General features: G+C 32.9%; 1 protein-coding gene across 5 annotated transcripts in view; it reads left to right on the top strand.

Moving 5' to 3' along the window:
• Positions 1 to 19,742, top strand: part of DZIP1 (DAZ interacting zinc finger protein 1) — a 102,105-nt gene that overhangs the window by 54,170 nt on the left and 28,193 nt on the right. For 3 of the 5 annotated variants that reach the window (XM_074299362.1, XM_074299366.1, XM_074299363.1), the window contains 7 exons: positions 120 to 179; positions 10,805 to 10,947; positions 12,899 to 13,097; positions 13,348 to 13,477; positions 13,929 to 13,976; positions 15,096 to 15,289; positions 17,396 to 17,529. In XM_074299362.1, the coding sequence (XP_074155463.1) occupies positions 120 to 179; positions 10,805 to 10,947; positions 12,899 to 13,097; positions 13,348 to 13,477; positions 13,929 to 13,976; positions 15,096 to 15,289; positions 17,396 to 17,529 (908 nt within the window). The remainder of the gene's footprint in view (positions 1 to 119; positions 180 to 10,804; positions 10,948 to 12,898; positions 13,098 to 13,347; positions 13,478 to 13,928; positions 13,977 to 15,095; positions 15,290 to 17,395; positions 17,530 to 19,742) is intronic. The other 2 variants (XM_074299365.1, XM_074299364.1) reach the window with 1 other exon arrangement.

Genomic DNA, 19,742 nt, shown 5'->3' with positions numbered 1-19,742 from the left:
AAATTACCATAGAAATTATACCATACTTTCAGAATTATGTTAGAAAAAAGACTAATTTTCCTTTGACCTTGTCCTTCTGTTGTCCTGTTTGTGCTATTCCTATTTTTCCTCATTAATAGAACAGGTATCCAAGTTGCACTTACTGGAACCGATAGAGGAACTTTCAGATGAAGAAAAAGGTAACAGTATCCATCAAGGCATAAATACATAAATTATCCTATTTTATTATGAAAATAGAATAAACCTTGAGATATGCTACCATTAATAGTGATGCTGTACATACAAAGGAAATATTTAGAATTTTCAAATATTTTTGTAACATGTACACATTTATTTAATATTCAATAAATATATATGAAGTACCAACTGCACAGGACCATGCTAGATTTTTCAATATACAAGACCAAAAAATGAAACGGTTCCCACTCTAGGGAGATTAAGCTGCTGAACTGATATGTAAAAAAAAAACTACAGATGAGTTAGGTAAAAATATATATATAACATAAGTAATTTTGTGGGGCAGTAATAACTAGAAAGATTAAAAAAAAAACATACATAGTGGTAACTTCTGATCAGAACCTTTAAGGGTTCCTGGTGATGGCAATAAGGAGGGTTACCATTCCAAACATGAGTGACATAGTAAAAGAGTGGGATGTTTGGGATGGGAAAATGCCAATAGATGGAATGTAACATGCACAAGAAGGAGTAAGTCATGAAGTAAGTCATGGAAGGTAGGTTGGATGAAGCTATATTGGGAAAGATTTCAGATGATCATGAAAAGAAAATTTTTATCTTGTACTGGAGAGCCACTGAAGCTGTATTACCAGGCTTGTTTTCTTATTAAATACTTCCCCATGTTTTTAATGGGAATACATAGTGTTTTAAAGGGAAGGTAGGTGGTTCAGTGGATACAGGACCTGGAGTCAGGAAGTCTCCTCTTCCTGAGTTCAAATATAGCTTCAACTTACTAGATGAATTATTCTGGGTAAATCACTTAACCCTGTTAACCTCAGTTTCTTCAAACTGTAAAATAAGCTGGAAAAGGAAGTGGAAGCTGTTTTAGTATCTTTGCCAGAAAAAACTCCAAATGGAGTCATGAAGAATTGGACAGGACTTGAGATGACTGAACAACAATAATGTTCCAAAGCTCATTACTTTTATAAATAGGCCCTTAATGTCAGCTGAATTGAAATAGAAATAAATAGTAATAAAATGCTTTTAAGATTCATCCAAATTTAAATAATTTTGGAATTTATTTTTAGAGAATATTTTATTCATACTCTGGAATATTTTAAAATTTGATAGTTAATATCTCTGTATCACATACTGTCACATATCACATATAACTACCAACAAAAATCACATACCATTTAGTGACCTGTAAATATTTAATTTATAATAAATACCTAAATATTAAATATAGTCAGAAAAAAGATGGTTTTTGGTATGCAAAATGATTTTTAGTAGCAAGAAAAAGACTCTGAATTCCAGGTGCTTATATTTAAAATTGAAAAAAATTTTTTAGAAGATTGTATGAACTGTTGCCTTCTCTTGGATAATAATTGAAACCATTATTGATCTGTTTTTGTATTGTCAAATTTTTGACTAGTTTAATTAGAAAGTGTTGAAGTGATTCATTAGCAAGATTTAAATTATGTCATTTTAACACCATATTTGCAATTTGTAATACTTTTTACAAATAACTTGAGAGAACTTCAATGTCTCCAGGTTAAATGTTATAACAAACATACTATTTGGGGAGAAAAAAAATCAGTTTTCATTCTTAGCACTGATTAATTTCTTTAGCTAGCAAAGATCAGTGAATGATTTTGACAAACTAATATTTATGTCAGTTCAGTTGGTAGGCATGTATGGTATTTCATCCATAAAATGCAGTTTTACAGTCATAAGTTCTGTCTCTAATTTTGGCCTGCCATCTGGCCAATGTATTAATCACAGTGAGGACAATGAAAGTAATGTAATTATCTCAGGATAACTCATCCCCACTATGATCTTGGGCCAATAGCATCATCATAGTAAATAATGGATGGTATCTTATGAGCATGTCTGAATGACAGCTATTAGTCATGTCAGGAATGATTCACAAAAATGGTGCTAGCATCATTCTTAGAGGCTGCATTCATTTATCTTATTTACACAACAGAAGCTGGTGCATTAGCCCTCATTTCTCTTAATCCCTCTTCCCAGCTAGATTTTGGGTGATTTTTGTTGCCTTTTGCTCATGAACCTAATCTTCATAGTGGTTGCCATGCTAGAATTTTTGTTGTTAAATCACAATAGAAATTGCTAAATGATCTTTGTTTTAAAATTTAAAAATAATTTGGTTTTGATATTTTTTGTAGAGATAATTGGAAATTTCTTAGGCTTTTGAAAATTTAGGCTTTTGAAAAACTAGTTTTGGGAATCACCATTGTTCATTTCCAAAAGGTAGGGGAAAAGGAAGAAGATGAGAGAAGAGATGAAACTTCAGCTAGTTGTTAACAGCTCTCTGGCTTGATGTTGTAGTGGGGCTTCTTTTGGATTTTTATGATCACTTCTATCCATATTCCTTACATTAGAGGTGGGACCTAAAGTCAGGTATACCTTGCTTCAAATCTAGCTTCAGACATTTACTAGCTGTGTGACCCTGGGCAAATCACATTTGTCTATCTCAGTTTCCTCATCTGTAAAATGTGAATAATAGCACCCATCTACCTCCCAGGATTAAAAAGGAGATATATTGGTGAAATGCTTTGCAAACTTTAAAATATTATATAAATACTAGTTATTATTGTTACTCTAGGCTGTCAAAATTGATTATTACAGATATGAGACACATATGTAACACATCTTTGCTTATATAATATTTCACACTTATAGTGCATTACATACTTTTGATCTTCAAAATAATTCTGTGAAGTAGATGTTACTATAATTCCCATTTTATAGAGGAGAAAACAAACAGGTTTAGAGATAGTGCGATTCTGTTAGGGACTAAGTCAGGATTCTACACCAGTCCTCCTACAGTTCCATCATTCATTGTACTATAATGAATGATTTTTTAAAATATTATTAATATTGAACAAAATTTCCTTTTCAGTGAACATTATATATTATCATATTGCACAAGTAATTTGCATGTCTCATGTTCCCTTTGTCTAAATATTTACTTTGCAATTTCTATCAAAAAGAAAAGTTAAAATTTTATATCTATAATGTCATACATTCTTCAAGAGTTTCCGGTTTTTCTCTATAAAGTATTTTTATGAAAGTTTGGCATTGAGAATTATTTTTTGAAATTCTAAACCCAAACTAAATCTAAATTAATAATGTCAAAATTGTAAGCAAAGTATTTTTCTTACTTTTCATTCATTTTTTATTTTTTCAATTTGACTCAATTCACTTAAACCAGGCCAAAGTTAATATATATTTTATGCTTAATCCAGCTTTAATTAACAAATTATTGCTTCTGCTTTAATTCATTTCTATTCTTTTAAAATTGATACACTTTTAAACATTCAAGTGTTGGCAGAGAATTGGATAAAGGTTTAATAATTGGTTTTCTGGAAAAATTATTTAAAACATACTTTTAAGTTTAATCTGAATTATTAACATTTTCCCTATTACTTTCTTAAATCTAGACAATAAACATAACAGTAAAACAGATCCAGATTTGTGGAGTTTGCCTATTGATGAGGTGTAAATACTCACATTGAAAATTTAATATTTACCTCATTTTTAAAAGTCCACATGAACAGTCTTGAATTGGGGAGTATGTCACCATTCAGGGAGAATAATTAGAGCACTTAAATACCCCCCAAAATTAATGCAGAAGTTAAAGGGCATAATACTGAAAATAATGGTTATTTTTTTAAACATCCTTTTAAAATCTTAAGTTCTAAGTTCTCTCCCTCCCTCTCCCTGTGAGAAGACAACCAATATGTTACCATTATACATACACATGAAGTCATGTAAAACACATTTCCCTATTAACCATGTTGCAAAAAAAGGAAGATAATAAAGTGGAAAAAATATACTTCAATCTGCACTCAGAGTTCCTCAGTTTTCTCTCTCAAGGTGGATAGCATTTTTATCATGAGCCTTTGGAATTGTCACAGATGCTTGTATTGATTAAAATGGCTGTCACATTGTTTAATTGTTTTTGAAGATTTTTATTCTGAAGAAATGATTATTGCCTATCTCAGGTAGATTTAGAATATCTAAGTGGATCAACATTATTAGTGCTTCTGCCTTCATCATCTTTAGACAGTGATGGTGATTTTTTGAGTATATTTTCCAATAAGTTTTATTGGTTTAATTTTTAATGATTGAAGCTTCATGGTTTCTTATATTTGAGGTGGTACACTCAGCTTAAAATTTTCCTATTCTTTCTTGAACCAAGGTGGATTGTACTCATAGTAGGCATTGAACATGAAAGTAGTATACTAGTTTCTATACTCTTTTCATCCCTGCAGGATTGTTGTTCATATAGCAGGGAAAGTAGGAAACTCATGCTCAATTTATTAGTCCCTCATTTTGCTTGATGAAATTGACTTTTGTTAGAGGGGTCATCCTTTCTGTGGTTTGTATGCATGAGCTATAGAAATGTTCCACTGTTTTTGAGGGTCCATTCTCTCTTTTCAAACTCCTTCCCTTTGTCCCTTTTAAACATTAATCATATTTGATTCATATCCAGCCACTGGTGAACAATCAAAACTTCCTTGTATCATCCTTAAAAATTAGCTGATATACTTATCTAAAATAATGATTAAGAGCATTTATAATGATATAATATGCCTTAGGATTTGCAAAGTGTTTTAAATATTATTTCTTTTGGTGACCAGAGCAACCCTGAAATATCAAAAAGGGCAGCTATAAATATTTTTGCATATTTAGGTCATTTTCCCTTTAAAATGTATCAAAGGGTATACACAGGTTGGTTGTAATAGATTATTTAAAGGAACTTAGCGATGTCTTTAATAATGCTGCACCTTAAAAAATTTTATCTTGGAGATCATCTACCATATTTTGCTGTAGGACTTCTATAAGGAACCAGAGTTATAATGAAACAGTACTAAATCAAAACATTGGCCCATATCAGTCATTGATCAAATGCAATATTATATTGTGTATGTGCCTGGACGGTGATGAAAAGATTTGCTTTGTAATTTTGTTTATTGTGAGCTGCCTTTATAGTATCAAGGATGAACAGCTATTACTCTGTTTGGTTAGTAAGTCTACAAGCAGTCAGCAAACAAGCATTTATTAAGCGCTTGCTAGATATTGGATACTGTGCTAAAACAGGCAAAAACAGTGCCAGCCATCCAGGAACTCATTGTAATGGTAGAGAGACAGCCTGCAACTCTCCACATGTAATGTGAAAGATAAACCCATAGGGGAGGCACCAACAAGGCATAGGAGGGAGGTACAGGATGGCCTCTCATTTATTTGCATAATTTAAATAATCAAACTAGAAAAGTATTTGTGAAGTGTGATGAGTCCAGTAAGATGGAGTTCTTAAATGAACCAGTTTCACACATTAAAGGAGATTGCATGATATGTCCCTCTTCATGCTAGTCTTCCCTGTATTAGTTATCTCCAATTTGCCTTGTATAAATCTTGTTTAGACACATTTGGTTTTGTGTTTTTAATCCCATTAGACTGTGAGCTCTTTGAGAGCAAAGATCAACTATAACATTGTTATAATTTTCCATCAAGGTTGAGATTATAGTGCTGCAGTCCCAGAAAGCAGATTTAACAGCCTTCATATGTGATATTAAGACAAGAACATTGCTTATAAGGGCTCTTCTGCCTGGTCAGCTGAGTGGCAATTCTTCCATCTTTCTTCTTTGATTTATTGCATGGTGCTCATATTTTCCTAAGTGTCTTTCAAATGCAGACTTAGTGAGATTTCCAAAATTTTTGCTTGAGTTTTTTAGAAGCTTTTTTACTTGTTAGTAAAGATTTATCATTTAACAATATACCCGCATAGGATCAAAGTTGTCTTCTCACTTAATGGAATCACAAGATTTTAGGGCTGGATGGGATTTGGCCTATAGGTCACCAACTCTCCCATGTTATAAACTGAAGTTCAGAAAGATTAAGGGATTTTTTTCCAAGATCACACAATGAGTTATTGTCAGAACTGAAGGTAGAACTCAATTCTGCTTTTTATCTTTCAGTAATATAGTAGAAAGAACATTCTACAAAGGAATAAACAATTGTTTTGTTTTTCCCCCTACCATTACCTAGCTATATGATCTTAAAGAAATATTTTGAGGGTCAGATTACTTGAAAGAGGAAAATATAACTAAATGATCCTTAAGTCCCTCCCTGTTACAATTATGTATGTGTGTGTATACATATACATATATATGTAGATATGTATGTGTATGTGCACAGGCATATGTATACACATATATATCATTAAATATGCGTCTCACAATTTTGTTTTATCTCTTGGTAATCTTTTAATATGATAAATTTGTAGAGGAGGGACCCATCTGCATTAACAGAAAGCCTTTCACTAGAACAAAGATAGCAGTGGTAATAAAAACAAATCTTATTTTAACACTAGCTGCTATTCATGCATATTTGCCTTCAGGGTTTTTATGCTCTTAGAGTTTGATTACCTGCTTCTTGTAAACAATTAAAGGATTATTGTTTTTTTGGAGTTTTTTTGTGAGGCACTTGGGGTTAAATGACTTGCCCAGAGTCACACAGCTAGAAAGTATTGTGTCTGTAACCATATTTGAGCTCAGGTCCTTTTGACTCCAGGGCCAATGCTCTATCTTTTTTTTTTTTTTTTAATGCTTTGCTACACCTTTGTAGCCTCAGTAAAAATCTTTCAACTATAGTTATTCTATATATGTATATATGAGTATATATATATATTTAAACCAACTCTACTTTTATATAAAAATACATATATATGCATACATATACAATATATGTGTGTGTATATATATATATATATATACATACATACATATATATATATATATATATATATATATATATATAGTCAGCTTTCTACTCTGCATATTGTTAACTTACATCATCGTCTTGATTTTTTAGAGAAGTCTTTTAACTTATTATGGTCTTATGGACAAAGCATGTACACAAGACAAAGCAAAACAATCCACCAAGATTTAAATTAAACTTGAAGAAGAGGGAGAAAATGTTTAATGATACTAAAAACATTTGTCATTTCCAAGGCCCCCTTCTTCTATGCTTCAATATTAAAAATAAACAAATGAACAATTCCATTGTTAAGAAACTTAACCAGGTATCCTTGAAAATTTATAGTCAAATTGTTTCCAGCCTAGCTTGAGCCTACTTATTCTCCAATCCCCATTACTGTGGGGACCAAGAGGCAGGACAAAAGCTGGACCAGGCAATATTTCAGTATGTGATAAGCTCCATTTTTTCCTAAATGCCCATAATAATTGGCCTAAAAATAGCCTTGGATGCATCAAAGAAACCCTATTTTGCATGAATTCTAGGGCATGTTAGACATCACCAGTAACTTTTAATCCCTGGCTGCCAGTAGTGGAGTGAATTAATGCCAGTGAAAATAGCCTTGGTTATAATCAAAGTAACTACTATTGAGGTCTTGTAATCACAAAGAAAACTGATGAAAGTGCCTACAATAGAATTCATGTGTGTGTGTGTGTGCACGCGCGCAGGTATACTTGATATGTAGGTAAATGTACTCTTCCATTATAATTTGCTTTTCTTCAAAAATCTAGATAACTGGTTTCCTTTGAGATTAAATGAAATTGTTCACTAATAAAGACAGAGAGCTTTTAATATTGTTATGATTAGTTTTTATTTAGACTAACTTGTTTAGGACTTTTTACAAATCATTATAGAAAAGAGGCATCTGCTCAAAGGTGCCTAGAATGCCTTGGTAAATAGAGGAGTTGTGGTTGAAAAGGAATCCTATCACCCATTTATGAAACATTCTCTTCCATTGAGACTCCCTTTGGGTGCCTTTTTCTCCATGAAATTCTCACTTGGCCTCTCTTGCAAAAGTGAGTTTTTCCTTTTTAAATCTTAGAATACTCTGTCTCTTTTGTCCCTATTAAATTTTACATCACACTATCTTTATTTTGTAAATATCCTTTCCTTCTTATTATGTCATAAATTTCATGAGGAAAAACTTTTTTAATATACCGAGAGCTCAGCACAGTGCCTTGTTCTAAATATTTGTTTAATATAAACAACTAACAGAGGTTGTTAGTGGTAGAACTCATTTTAGAGGTCATGACAGATATCCCATGTGTGGAGTAAGATATGGTGAAGAACTTACAGATTAAGCACATATTGATCAGAGACTGCTAGCTAATGTAAAATCAGGCCTATAGGCCCCAGTCACGTGAAGGCCTAGGCTGCATTCCTTTGCCCAAATAGGAATTAACCTATACGTGGTGGAAGAAGCTATAAATCACATTGCCAGCTGCATTCCACTGACCAAATATGACCAATCACAACCTATGGAGGGTGGGATTTTGAAGGTTCTTTGTCTGAAATGTATAAAAGTCATGAGCATCTTCAAGGGAGTGGCTCTCTCCTGCTGTGAATCTGGCTCACAGACCAGGATGGGGTCCGCTTCTCGAGATTCTAATAAATAGTTCTGCTTTTCTATGAGTGATCTCTGAGTAGTCATTTTGGGATAGGATTTTCTATCCCTCACATCCCACATATGATTTTTTTTTTCATTTAAATAAGCTTTTTTGGAGGAGGGGGCTGGTAGTAGAGGAACAATAAGAGAAAGGGTGAAAAAGGAAGTCAAGTGGGAGAATCAAAATGAGGTAGGTAGACTAGGGATCTTTTTGTGTTCTTTTTCTTCATTGTAGACTAACTCAGTACCAAAACTCTTTTTAAAAATACTTCATTTTGTTTTCAAAACTGTTTATGGAAATTTTTTTGGGGGGGAAATTATTTTATTATTTAAACATATACTTGGCCTTAAATGATTTTTTTTTACTATTTAAAAGGAATTATTTTTTCCAATACTATTTTATTTTTCTAAATGGATTTAAAGGTAGTTTTCAACATTTATTTTTGTAAAACTTTGTGTTCCAAATTTTTTCCCCTCTCTCCCTTACCTCCCCTTCCCATTAAACATATGCACCTATTTGTCATGTTGTGCAAGAAAAATCAGATCAAAAGGGAAAAAAAACATAAGAAAGGAAAAAAACCAAGCAAACAAATTATGTAAACGAGATGAAAATATCATGCTTCAATCCACATTCAGTCTGCATAGTTCTCTCTGGATGCAGATAGCATTTTCCATCCCAATTCTATTGGAATTATCTTGAATTGCTACAATGTTGAAAGGAGTCAACTCCATCACAGATGATCATCACATAATCTTGTTGTTATGTACAATGTTCTCTTAGTTCTGCTTACTTCACTCACCATCAGTTCATGTAAGTCTTTCCAGGCTTTTCTGAAATCAGTTTGCTCATCATTTCTTATAGAACAATAATATACCATTATATTCATATACCACAACTTATTCAGCCATTCCCCAAATGATGGACATCCCTCTCAATTTCCAGTTCCTTGCCACCACAAAAGGTGCTTCTACAAACACTTTTGCACATGTGGATCCTTTCCCCTCTTTTGTGATTTTTTTGGGGAGACAGGCCCAATAGAGACACTGTTGAATCAAAGGGTGTGCACAGTGTTATAGCCCTTTGAGCATCGTTCCAAATTGCTCTACAGAATGGTTGGATCTGTTCACAACCCCATATGTATAAATGAACCACTTTCCCCCATCCCCTCCAGCCTTTATCATTTATCTTTTCCTGCCATTTTAATCAGCCTGACAAGTGTGAAGTGATTGTTGTCTCAGTTATCTTAATTTGCATTTTTCCAATCAATAGTGATTGATAGCATTTTTTTCATATAACTACAAATGGTTTTAATTTCTTCATCTGAAAATTGTCTATTCATATATTTTGACCATTTATTAATTGGGGAATGATTTGTATTCGTATAAATTTGAGTCAGTTCTCTATTTTTAAAATGAGACCTTTATCAGAAACACTTGCTGTAAGAAAATTTTTCCTAGCTTTCTGCAGGAATTATTTTTTAAAAAAACATAATGTGATTCATAAAATAGACATAGGATCACAAATTTAGAACTGTAATGAGGGAATAGCTAATTAGAACTGGAAGATATATTAAGAGATCATCTTAACCAGTTTCCTCATTTAACATATGAAGAAGTTAAATCCCCAAAAGATTAAATTCATTACCCAGTGTTATGTAGCTAATCCTGGATTGGAATCTATATCCTTTAATTCTGAATTCAGTAGACTTATTCCTATAGTATGCCAAGTTTAATCAACTGTAGTATTTTCCATAAGGAAAGAATAAAATTCAAATATATTTTTGTTGCTTTGACACATGAACATATATATGATCATATCTATGTTATTGTATATATATATATATATATATATATATATATATATATATATATATATATATATATATATATATATATATATATATATATACATATATATATGATCATAGCTATATTATCGTATAGTTTGGTATAATTTAAGCAAGAAATTGTATGGTAGTTCCCAAGAAATATTTCAATTCATCAAGTTACAGTTTTTAAGATTATTTTATATAGCTTTCAAAGTTGTGGAGAATTATAAACTTTTTCTTATGAAAAAAATCAATGATTCTTTGCAATTAAAAATATTTAACTTTGTTTATTAAGAAGTTGCACAATAATTCTTTCACTTTGGTAATAAAATTTTATTTCCTATTTCAGGAAAAGAGAATGAGAAGAAATTAACTAATAACAAACTACACTTGATAAAAACTTTGAAGAGCAATCCTTCTCTCACTAAAGAGTTAAGAACAGTCTTAGAACAGATTTTGGTGGAGAAACTGGAAAACCTGGGAATTAGCGCAGTAAGCTTAAATCTTAAATCTCTTTCTGCTGACTCCCTCTCCCCCCAAAAAAAGAGAAAAATAAAAAGCAAGAGAAACCTTCTTTCTAGAGAGCATATGCTAATTAGTTATTCATAGCTGGCAACAGATTATTTAATTGACAAATCAGTGTCATTGTGGCCTAAATATTCTAAAGAATATTAGCATACAAGGAGTGGAAGCCAAACACATTTTCAAGATGTTTTCAGTTCCAACATAGCAATCTGGAAAATTCTGATAGGGAACATTTCAAGCATCCTCAGTCGACTCTTGTGGCCCCAGAGAAATGACATTCTCAAAAGTTTTCCCTCAATTATTATTACTTTTTGCTGAGGCAATTGGGGTTAAGTGACTTGCCCAGGATCACACAGCCAGGAAGTATTAAGTGTCTGAGACCAGATTTGAACCCAGATTCTCCTGACTTCAGGGCTGGTGCTCTATCCACTACACCAACTAGCTGCCCTCCTTAATTATAATTTGGTTTGGTATAGTTTCTTGTGTTAAACCTACTTTCTTTTGCATGTATTTCTAATTGTTTTAAGAATAAATTAAAATCTCATTTGAAAAATGCCATCTACTAAAACTGATGTGGAGTTACAATGCTTATTTATTAATATAGCATGTGTATATTGTTGAACATAGAGAGAGGGGCTGGATCTGTGATTTCAGAGGGTATTTTTAGATGAAGAAATGCCTTCTACCAGTGCAGGTCAGAATGCTGTCTACAACTTCAATTTCCTTTAGAGTTGTCTAGAACACTAAGAGTTATGTAACTTTCCCAGTGACAGATAGTGTCAGATCTGGGACTGGAGGAGAGGTCTTTGGATCCAAGGCAAGTTTGCTATCTATTATCCCATACTGCTTCTCATTGTTACACATAATACTGTTGCAAGCATAATCTCATCACATTTTTCTCTTGAAACCATTTGAATTTTTGGACTGTGATCTAGAGGAAGTCAAAAAATGCATACATTTCTCAAAATCATGTCCATTTAAATAATATATATGGAAATGTATAAAATTCATCTGTGATTTCTTCATTGACACTGACATTCCACTCCACCTCATTTCCAGTACAGATTCTATTTCACATCTGGATTATTGCACAACCTCCTCAATGACCTCCCTTATTCCAGACTTATTTCTTTCTCAACCCATAGACCACTATTTTCCCATTGTAATTACTTGCTTACAAACCTATAACCCTCCACTCTAGCCAGGCTGTAGCTTACACACTATTCCCCAAACATGCTTTTTATTCATTGCATTGTTCTCAATTTGGTTTGTGCTGTTGCCCGAAATATCCTTTGTCTTCCTCTTCATTTATCTAGCATCCTTCCAGGCTCTGTTCATGTATCATCTCTTATAGGATGGTAGAATCTGACTTCAGAAAGGACCTCTTTGGATATCTTCTTCAATATGACATACTCCAGTGATCTCCCTCCAATAAGCTATTCCAAAACTATCACTTTCCTTATATTAATTATTTGTATTATATTAACCTGCAGGGTTAGAGCTACATTGTAAAATCCTTAATATCAGAGACTTCTAATGATTTTTTAAAATGTCTATTTCTGTGTCTTACTCACATTAAAACTTTTTTGTGTCATGGATTCCTTTGGCAGTCTGGTAAAACCTTTGAACCCCCTCTTAAGAATGTTTTTAATTGCTAAAATAAAATTCAAAGGAAACTGATTATATTGAAATATAGTAATCAGAATACCTTTAAATCAAGTTCATGGCCCTGAGGTTAAGAATGTCTTCGTTAGGCAAATATTTTATCATCAGTTTGAAAATTTCTCATTTGAGAGTTCCCAATCTAATGAAATCACAGGTCTAGTACCGCTCTAAACTCCATAGAGATAGATGTATAAAATACCAAGATATTGTGGAAAGTTCATATAATTAAATCCTATAACATCTCATACTTTAGGGTGTTCGTGGTATTCCCACTAAGCATTTGAATCGAGTGCTAAGTGCTATTGAAATTGCAAGGCAAGAGAAAGGAAAGCAAGTGCCCAAAGTGCAGGAGATTAGAGACTTTCTGGAATATAAAGTCAGCTGCAAGATGGAGGAAAAAAGCTCAGTGAATTCAAACAGACTTCTTACCAACACTTCTTTGCTTTTTTCAGGTAGGAGAATTTATACCTAGTGTATATTTAGTGTATTAGTAATTATGGTCTCTAATCAAAAGACAAAACTGTTAAATATAGCATCCTTAAGTCTGGGGGTGTAATTATTTTCCTATACCTTCTTCTCAAATTAAATTCACAGCAATTCAAAATTAGAGTCCTGGATGCAATTGTATCCATGTAATTAAAAAAAAATTGTGATCAGACCCTATAAAGAAATTGCTAAAAAATGTTGCTATTTAAATTCCAGATAAAGCTATAATGACCCAGTTGGAAGCTTCCTCAGCTGAAGAATTACCTAGAATAACAAAGTCATCTTCAAAAACTAATCATCTGGTCAAGCAAAGATCTGTTCCTGCTGAGCAGATACATCTGCCAACGTGTGTATTTTTACCTCTTGCAAAAATCTTAACTTTATTAACATTTAGTTTAATTGATTATTTTATTTGCTGTTAACCATAGTTTTCCATTAATAATGGGGGTTTCATTGACATTCCCTTTAGCTGCTTATAATTGTAAGAAAATTAAAAGCCCCAATACCACAAGAAATTATAATGTTAATGACAAATATGGAAATATGTTTACAAGAATTGCACATATTTAATCTGTGTCAGATTGCTTGTTGTCTGGGGGAGAGGGGAGGTAATGGAGAGAAGGAGAAAAAATTCAAGCATAAAGTTTTACAAAGATGAAGGTTGAAAACTATCTTTACATATACTTGGAAAATAAACTATTATTAAAAAAGAAATTACAATGTTAAAGTGCATTGTTGCTTGGCGAATAGTTAAGGAATAATTTATATTGTTGTTTTCTTTTTTTTTTTACCACCAGGAAAAATATTGTAGAAGAGCATTTTCTTAAAAAGTCTTCAAGTATTTCGTAAGTTTTAAAAATGGCATATTCTTGATTTTCCAAAACTTTTTGTTCAACTATTCTTTCATTATAAGTCAAAGTTCTGCTATGAACAATTATGTCCAGAGGTATCATGTACTAACATTTTTTAAACATCCTTATTTAAGGTTAATATGTTATGTCTCGTATATAGTTTTTATTGGTATTGCTAGTAGCTTAAAAGCCAAAGACTGAGACTGTTCCAGTATAAGTTTCAGTTAGATGAAGTTTTAGTCATTGGCCTCTTGTAAAGACAATGTAACTCTGTTCATTGTTAGTTGAACTCCTAATATATGAAAAATTAAGATTTAAACCAATTTACTTTACTAGAATTATTTTAGCATGATTTGTGCTTTATTTTTGATTAGCTGATAATCACAATATTCCATTATATTTTCGTAGTTCTTTATTAAAAGATTATTCCCAGCTAGAATTTTGTTCCAATTGTAGGTAGAGCAAAAAAGCAGTAATTATATCCAGATTGGGAATTAGGGGACAAATTCTTAGATTTTCTGGAACTTTCTTGCACATTTTTCAGATAACACTGCTACCTGGACGTTTCTGCCAGACTTAAAATTAGATGGAGCCAGAATCAGCTCCATGGATATCCCCAATACATGTTCATTTAACTTCTGCTTTAGCACCTCCAGCAAATGCAAACTAAAGGTCTCATGAAGGAGCGTCTAACCTATTTTAGAACATTTCTAATTGTTAAGAAGTTCTTTCTTATCTTGAGCCAAAAATCCAAATGCCAATTCTGTCCACTGTAGAAATAAAGACATAGACAGTGAGGTTAAGTGTTTTGGGGTCATGGAAGATAGCAAATTGAAATGTGCAGAACCAGGAGAACAATTTGCACAGTAACAGCAATATTGTAAAGATAATCAACTGTGAAAGACTTAGTAATTCTGATCTACAGTGTCCCATCACAGTTCCAAAAAGCTCATGATGAAAATATGCTAGACACCTTTACAAAGAGAACTGATGGATTCAGAGTACAAAGTTGAGCATATTTTCTTTTCTTTCTAATTTTTTTGCTTCTTTCTTTGTATTGCAACTTAATAAATTATGAATCCTTGTGTTTTCCTTTTGATTTGTCATATTTAGGACTCCTCCTTTTAGTTCTGAGGATGAATTAGATGAGGATGGCATCATTCAGCCCTTTGTCTCCCCAGAATTGCTTCACAAACAGTCTTCAGATAGCCTCCATTCTTTTGGAAAAGATGCTGCCAAAAGTGATATCGAATGGTCTGAAGGAAGTGAAATCGAAGATAATGAAATCCCTACAAAATCTGTAGAAGGTTTTCTAGACTTTCTTTTGCTTAAAGATTATGGATATAAATGATTTATTAAATATTAATGATAAGAATTTTATCAACTAGATTCTAACCACTATTAACTGAAATTCTTGAACCTTTGTTTTGTAAGTTTTTTACATTCAAAAAGAAGCAGGAAGTCATTTTTGTAGTTTGACATATAGGCAAAATGTTTCCTAAAATGAATAAGAAAAAAAAAAAGGAAAAGAAAAAGCTGGTTCTAACAATTTTGAAATTCAATCCACCTTATAGTAAATATTACAATGAAATATCCCAATAGAACCTTTGATAGTCCATGGCAGATTGGAATTTATAAAAATGAAACTAATTGCTATACATCACTGGACCACCTGTGTGGCTCTAAAATCCTTTCCAGTTATCCTGAGTTTATCAGTCAGCAATGAGTGTTTCAGAGTGTTGAAATAAAGTGTGACTATAGCAAGAGATTTGGGACCTTTAGAGTTTAAAAATTGAAGAGGATAATAGAGCAAAGGCAGGGAAAAACTATGTACTTGAGTGGTAAGTGTCTGAGACCAAATTTGAACTCAGATCCTCCTGACTGCTGAGCTAGTGCTCTCTCCACTGCACCACCTAGCTGCCCAGTATAGACATAGTTGTTCAGGAAGGAACATTTCTGGCAGGGTAAAGGATAAGTACAAGAGGGAAATCAAAGATTTCTTGGAATGGTAGGATTGGGTAGGACAAATTTCAAAATGAACAGAAAGCATGACACTTAGAGAAAGCATCAAGACTGTAAGCTCCCTAGCATGTAGTATAGTTCTTTGTACCCAATAGAACTTAATAGAACCAGAAAATAATAATCCAGGGAAGGCACAGAAAAAAGTACAAAGCATCTTCAGGAGTGGGCTATAGTTCAGTTATGTGTAAGGTATATATATAAGGGAGTAGTGCCTATAATAGCACACTAGTAACACTGTAGCTTATAGTGTAATAGGAATAATTCACAAGGAAATAATAATTAAAATCATGGGCATGGATAAGATAATCAAAAGAAGAAATGAAGAGAGCAAGGAAGAATGTTGAAACGTGCCTAAACTTTGAAAGTGGAAGTAAGAAAAGGAATTAATAATGGAGGATCCATTAAAAAGTGGTAAAGGAGGAAAAAAAAGAAGATAGTGCAATCTTTTGAATTTGAGAGTTTCCAGGAGATACTAGTGTCAACTACTAGAGAGAGGTCAAAGAGGCTAAAGCCATTGGTTCTTTCCATTAGAAGAATATTGGTAGCCTTTAAGAGGATAATTTCGGTATATGAATAGGGGTGGGAAAAGGACAAAGTGGGGGTAAAAAAAAGGGGGCAAAAAAGAAAAGGAATAGATTGTGTTTTGAAAAGTTTGGCAGTAAAGAAAGGAGAAAGCTTAATTGGACATTAACTTGGGAGCATAATACAGGGTAGGAAGTGTATTTTAACAGAATACAAATGTATTTAGAGATAGTAAAAGAGACAGATGGAGAAGAAGCTACACAAAGAAAGAAACTATTTGAACAAGGTCCTAGAGTGAGATTAAAATGCTGAGGTGGACTGATTGGGAAGAAGAAAGGATACTTATTCTTCAGAAAGGAGAATATAGATGAATGTGTAGAGAAATTTTGAGACAGGGAAGATCATATAATTAGGAAAATTGATCTCAGTAGAGATCAGACCATATGCTGAGAATGAGGGGTTTGGTGAGTTTAAAAAGATAGAATAGCTTGGATTTACACATTTTAACTTATAATAAATAATAGATATTCCCAAAGCCTAAGTCATCAAGTTTTAAAAATCTTAAAACTGCACTAAGACTTTGGGGACACATTTTATAATTTAATCTAATATATTTTTAATTTAAATTAAATTTCTTTAGTTTTGGAGACCATTTTTAATAGTTTCTAGTTGGAAAGAGTATACTTAGTAGGAGATATAAATGCCTTATGTTTCTTTTTTATCAAAAATGTGCCAAAGTGATCTCATTTTGGTAATTATGAAGTATAAGTTTTCTCAAAGTACTTTGGCCATAAAATTATTATTTTTAACCAACAATAGACAAAACTTGCTTAAAAATTCCAGCTGATTAATTTGTATTGGTCACATAGGCACCTGCGTTAAGTTGCTAACTGAAAAAGTTGAAAAGACACTCTCAAATCACAGAAATGTGAATAAACCAGTCGGTGGAATTAATGTTGCTGAACCATTTGTTAAAAAGGAAGAATCACAAGAAGAATTAAAGGTGAGGTCCCTTTTTAAAAATATAAACTTTCCTTTTCTTAGAAGTTTTTATTTTTTCTAGATGGTAAAAATTGGAGTTGGAAATCTGCCCACGTTAGGCTATTAGTCTTAATAGAATATTGATTCTCACTATTCAGCCACTGTTTTCCCTGGGGTGGGGGAAGAGGAACTGTGGAAAATTAGTCTGGGGAGAACTAACAGAATGGATCTGATTTAAAGATGGAATCTTGATCTCCTTTAACTACATTAGGCAGAAAGGTAATCCATCTTAAAAACAAAACAATTTTTTATTTGTGAATTTGTAAAATGTCAATATATTATACATTTTTGGACATAACTTATCTGTGTTCTGCATGCTTTGAGAATTGAATAAGATTAAGTCATTATCACTGTTTTGTTCACTAATTTTCATTTAATTAAATTTTACTTTCATACTACCTTCCACTGAAAAAGCTCTAGTAGCTTCTTCTTATTCTAGGAGCTCTTTTTTTCTCATTTTTCAGATGAGGAAACTGAAACCCAAATTGGATATGATGAGAGAGGACCTGAGATTTGTCCAAAGCCATACAGCTAGTTAGTGTCTGAGGAAATCAGTTAATCAATCATTAAACATTTATTAAGCACTTACTATGTGCCAGGCATCAAGCTAAGTCCTGAGCATATAAAAAGAACCAAAAAATAGTCTCTGCCCTCCAAAAGCTTTTGGTAAAATGGGGCGTGACTTTAACCCATCTTTCTGATTTGAAAATGAGCTGAGTTCCCAAAAGCTTTGCTAGTTGTAATGATTTATTATCTGGTTTTAAATTAGTATAGAGCTCCTAAAGATCTTAAAAGGATGTATAATTCATCATCTAATATCATTATATTCATTATCTTACTTGTAAGACACAACTGATTATCTTTAATTTTATACACTTTTGTTTTTAAGCAATTGATATGTATTTTTTTGTTTTCATAAATTCATTACTGGTAACAGTGACCCCAAACAGCAAAGAATATATGTCACATGTGTCCATTATGCCCTTTCTTGCAAAATAATTTCCCTAGACCTTAAACTGCCCAAGGACTCTTTTCCCTGCCCCATCCCTATCCTTAAAAAGGCACCTGTTTAAAGGTCCTTCACTCAGATTCATAACCTTACTATCCTCCTCTGCTACCCTGTCTCAGTCATCCTATATATCCAAGTTTCCAAGTGTTGATATTTCTTTCTCTCCCAACATCTCTCCTATAAATCTCTTTTTCAGAACTCTCTCTGCACTGATATAATTCAGGACCTTATCATTTCTCACTGGGCCTATTGGAATACACTTCTAGCTGAGCTCCTTCTCATAATTCTCTCCCCATTCCTTTCTGACTTATGATTAATTACTAAAACAATTTTCCTAAAATGTCGATCTGATTATGTTACTCTCTGCTCAGTAAACTGCAGTGACTCCCTATTACCTCTAGGCTCAAATAAACTTTCTTTTTGGACATTTAAAGCTCTTCACAATCCTTCCATCTTTTCTAACTTTTTTTTTTACTTTGTATTCCCTTTTATATATGACAATCTTTCTGGTGTCCTGGACACTCTTATATAATCTATATTGTATAATCTGCCTTGAGTATCCTAATTTCCAAATCTTAATATCCTTAGTTCCCTTTAAATAGTGAACACAAGTACCACCTTCTCTAGGCAGTTTTTCTGGGCCTCCTTTCCATATCTCACTCCCTGCTTCAGTTGCTTGTGTTATCCCCTCTGAGGCTCCTCTCTGTATTTGTCTTTTTGTCCTGAGTTATACATCTTCTCATTCCTCTCCCCCATCCATATATCTTCCATGAGGATAGAGAATGGTTGTTCTTTTTCTCTGTATCCCTTGAGCTTAGCCTAATGTGTGGCACATAACAAGTGTTCCATAGATGCTTATTGATATCTATCCTCTTTTTAGTTTACTATTCTTCATCTGTCCAGTTGAGCCAAGTGTGTGTATTTTCTCTCTCTCACTTTCTCTCTCTCTCTCTCTCTCTCTCTCTCTCTCTCTCTCTCTCTCTCTCTCTCTCTCTCTCTCTCTCTCTCTCTCTCTCTCTCCATCTTTCCCCTTCCCTCTCCCACCCTCTCTTTTTGTTGTTGTTGTTATTGTTGTTGCTGAGGCAACTGGGGTTAAGTGACTTGCCCAGAGTCACACAGCTAGGAAGTGTTAGGTGTCTGAGACCAGATTTGTCCTCAGGTCCTCC

This window comes from Sminthopsis crassicaudata, chromosome 3 (assembly GCF_048593235.1).
Source record: "Sminthopsis crassicaudata isolate SCR6 chromosome 3, ASM4859323v1, whole genome shotgun sequence".
Lineage (NCBI taxonomy): Eukaryota > Metazoa > Chordata > Mammalia > Dasyuromorphia > Dasyuridae > Sminthopsis > Sminthopsis crassicaudata.
The sequence above is the reverse complement of the archived record's forward strand: the minus strand, read 5'-3'. Positions and strand labels throughout refer to the sequence as shown.